The 3,410-nt window shown below is 46.8% G+C and overlaps 1 protein-coding gene across 3 annotated transcripts in view; it reads right to left on the bottom strand.

The window, feature by feature from the left end:
• sim1a (SIM bHLH transcription factor 1a) overlaps positions 1-3,410 on the bottom strand; it is a 31,504-nt gene that overhangs the window by 3,379 nt on the left and 24,715 nt on the right. For all 3 annotated transcript variants that reach the window (XM_042215931.1, XM_042215932.1, XM_005950935.3), the window contains one exon: positions 1,160-1,547. In XM_042215931.1, coding sequence (XP_042071865.1) covers positions 1,160-1,547 — 388 coding nt within the window. The remainder of the gene's footprint in view (positions 1-1,159; positions 1,548-3,410) is intronic.

The following is a 3,410-nucleotide window of genomic DNA, read 5'->3' as shown; positions in this document are numbered from 1 at the left end:
GCCAGGGAATCTACATACACATTGGGGGTCTCAGTGGGGCTACCAAAAACCATCACCTCTGTCTTTTTATCAAGACAGAGAACACCTATACCCTGCTACACCTGTAGCTCTGTTGCTGCCCACGTGACCCCGGCTGGTGTTAGCCAACACTGCTCAGCTGACCACACAGCTCCTGTCTGGATCTGCTGTGCAGTTTTTGTTTTGCTGTTTGGTACAAGAACCAAACCGAGATGAAGAACAAATACTCTGTTTACCTCTGTCCTCAGAACTGCACTCTCTCTTCACTACAAGGACAATGTGAGCCCAGTTTTGTGCAGGACTGTCCACATGAGGAGATCACTGCCTGAGTCCAAAGCTTGTGCGTTTTGTCGCCAGCTCTGGAGCTTAACTCTGCAAAAACATGTCACATGTGTGAAGACAGTGTTGAGGTATACTGATCAAATTATTCTCCCCACAGCTAACTGGGCTGACCACGCTGAATCCTTCTATGGGTTTGCTGAGCGGAGCATGTGAGGGCTCTGGCAAGCTACACCCTGAGTTAGCTGCTCACCACGATGGCACTGACATACTGGACACTGGCCTGGAGATGGAGTTTTGGAGTGAGCAGGTAAGCAGACAAGACACAATCTCTCTCTCTTTTTTCCAAGCAGCAGAGAAGCTGCAGGTGGAGCAGCCTTACATATGCTATCACGCATGTTAAAGCTGTAAATACAGGTGTCCTCAGCCAGTACCCAAAGGGCATGATGTCCCACACTGCATGTGCTGTACCTCGTTAGGGAAAGCAGCAGCCAAGGGGTGCAAATGCACTTCATTAACTGATGATCAGAAAGTGTGTGTGTGTGTGTGTGTGTGTGTGTGTGTGTGTGTGTGTGTGTGTGTGTGTGTGTGTGTGTGTGTCAAGAAATTACAAAAAAACCGAGAAGTCCACCTGAACTCCATCTGAGCCTCAGTTTGCATGTCAGGACAGCATAGTTAGAAAAGGCCTGAACCAGTATGGCTTATTAACAAATACATGTCAGTGTGGCTGTATCTGCTTTGGACAGGTGAGACTAAAGGTGAGACGTCTGCTCACAACATGTAGAAAACCAAACAGAAAGTTCATTGTGCTAAAGCTGTGCAGATTTAAACAGCCACAGCTCCATGAGAGAAAAGGCCTCACCGTGGTGGGTGTGCACAGCTGTGATGTGTGGCACGCTGCCGTCGTAGTCTTCGTAGTTCTCCAGCGAGCTCTTGCTCAGCGGTATGATGGAGCGGGCGGTGTCCCACCACGTCTCCCTGCCTGGTGGAGGAGCTCCTAGAAAATATCGGCCTGCCTCGCACCGACCCCGCTCACAGCTCTGACCCTGACCGTGGATGTGGCTGGTGATCTGGTCTTCAGACATGTTGTAGCAAAGTGTACGAGGATCAGAGAATTGCCTGTAAACACAGGAGGCATCCACGCCTTCAGTCTGCTCCAGCAGTCGAGGGGAGGCCGAGTCTGTGAGCGGACTGCTGCCCCACGGACTGTCCTGGCCGGATTCGGAACGCTCTGTCTGGAAGCTGGAATACTGTGAGGGTGAGAGGAGGAAGAAAGGGATGATCCAAAGACTGTGACTGCTTCTGGATGTTCAGCTACAGCACTTTGATCCAGAACAGGGAGACTGATCCACTGTTTTCATCATTCAAATGAACATGCAGCGTATTTGTGTATGAATACGCTGCATGTGCTGTCATCATGTTATTACAGTATGATGAGGTACAGTCGTCAGCTCTGTATGTAAATATATATACAAAGTCTTTTTTCACAGCAAGTAGTTTAAAAAAGCAGTCTTCATTCATGTTCCTGTGTTCTCCACAGTGTTACAGACGCACTGAAACTGTCACTTGGTGTTCGCTCTCTCTGCATTAGTGTATCACTTCCTGTTCCTGCTCAAACGCAGTGGTGTTTCTGAGTAGCTTATCTTAGGGTGACCAACCGTCCTCTTTTCCCCGGACATGTCCTCTTTTTACGTTCTGTCTGGGGCGTCCGGGAGGAATTTCGAGATTGATAAAAATGTCCGGGTTTTCCTATATTCCGACAGAGGACCCATGTGTGTGACGTCATCCCCAAACTTGCTTTGTGAGCGCTTGTTCTGCGCTCACAGACAGGAAGGACAGCGCACAGCAACGCGCCTAATAATGTTTAAAAGATCCCAAAGCGCACGTCCTTCTTTCAGACGAACTTACCGACCATAGCTGGACATGGCCACGGGCCGATGTTTTTTTTTTTAATAACGGTATAAACAATGAAAGGTGGTGGATTGGCCAGATGCTGGCCGATGTGTAAAAATAACTCAGTTGTTTGGTGGTGCTCCTTCAATCATGAAACTGATCAATGATCAGCTGATCTCTTGTTTGTTTATCGCCCACTTTGCGCCAGAAAGAGGAAACCAGCAGATGTCACGTTAAACAACAGCAGCAGTTTAAGCTTGATCAGCTGTTGTTAGAATTTATTTAATATTAATTTCTAATATCAGCTGATGTTTTAGGTGACATGGATGAGTTGAAGTTATGAACTGTTTCTGAGAGACAAATAACACCAGGATCCTTTTCTACGTAGCTGACAGCTGGTAACTGTGCAGGGGCGGGGGTCTAGCAAAGTTTTGTCGGGGGGCAGATAGGGCATTAACAGGGAGAGGGGGGCACAAAGAAATACTTTTCTTTTTTATTCACATTTAAAATGTCTCGCTTTTAATAAATAATTATCTGAGTCTTACAGCCAAAGTTTTTATCTGATGTAAAATGTATAGAAATCATACATATACCAACAAGACTGTACATCACTGTCACAACAGCGTTTCATTCAAAGGCTTTATGGCTTTTCCTATAATACCTGGTGGGTTGGTCTCTAGTCAAAATGCCCAGGCTGATTTTATGTTTCTTTAAGTAAGTTCTTCATGACTGAGCCAAATGTCCTCATTTTTGGGGATCAAAATATGGTCACCCTAGCTTATCTGCTTAGTAATTTAATTAAAAACTGTTAGATACATTCTTTTTTCATAGTATAATCTTCACATGCTTCATCCGAAGCACACTCTCTGTGTACTCACTACCTAATTTATAGCCAAAGTATTCACTCACTGTCTCTGTAGTGTTTCGCTAGCTTAGCTTAGCTCGTAGCCGACTCGCTAGCACCATGGCTACTTCACCTCTCCCTCCTGCACTTTCCTGCTCATTGTGACAGATGTTTAGTTACTCCCTGGCCTCCTTTAGCAGTAATGATACCTGCAACAAATGTAGGCCAGGATTACTTAATTGGAGACTCGGCTTCGCACCCTTCATTCACCCGTAGCTAGCCAGGCCCCTGTAGCTGGTGCAGCCGAAGATAGCGTAGGCCCCGCTAGCTGTTCCCCGGCAGACCCCAAGCAGCTGGGGAAAGAGGGCGGCTGGGT

This window comes from Haplochromis burtoni, unplaced genomic scaffold, assembly GCF_018398535.1.
Source record: "Haplochromis burtoni strain Fernald_Lab_line unplaced genomic scaffold, NCSU_Asbu1 Contig_874, whole genome shotgun sequence".
Classification (NCBI taxonomy): domain Eukaryota; kingdom Metazoa; phylum Chordata; class Actinopteri; order Cichliformes; family Cichlidae; genus Haplochromis; species Haplochromis burtoni.
The sequence above is the reverse complement of the archived record's forward strand: the minus strand, read 5'-3'. Positions and strand labels throughout refer to the sequence as shown.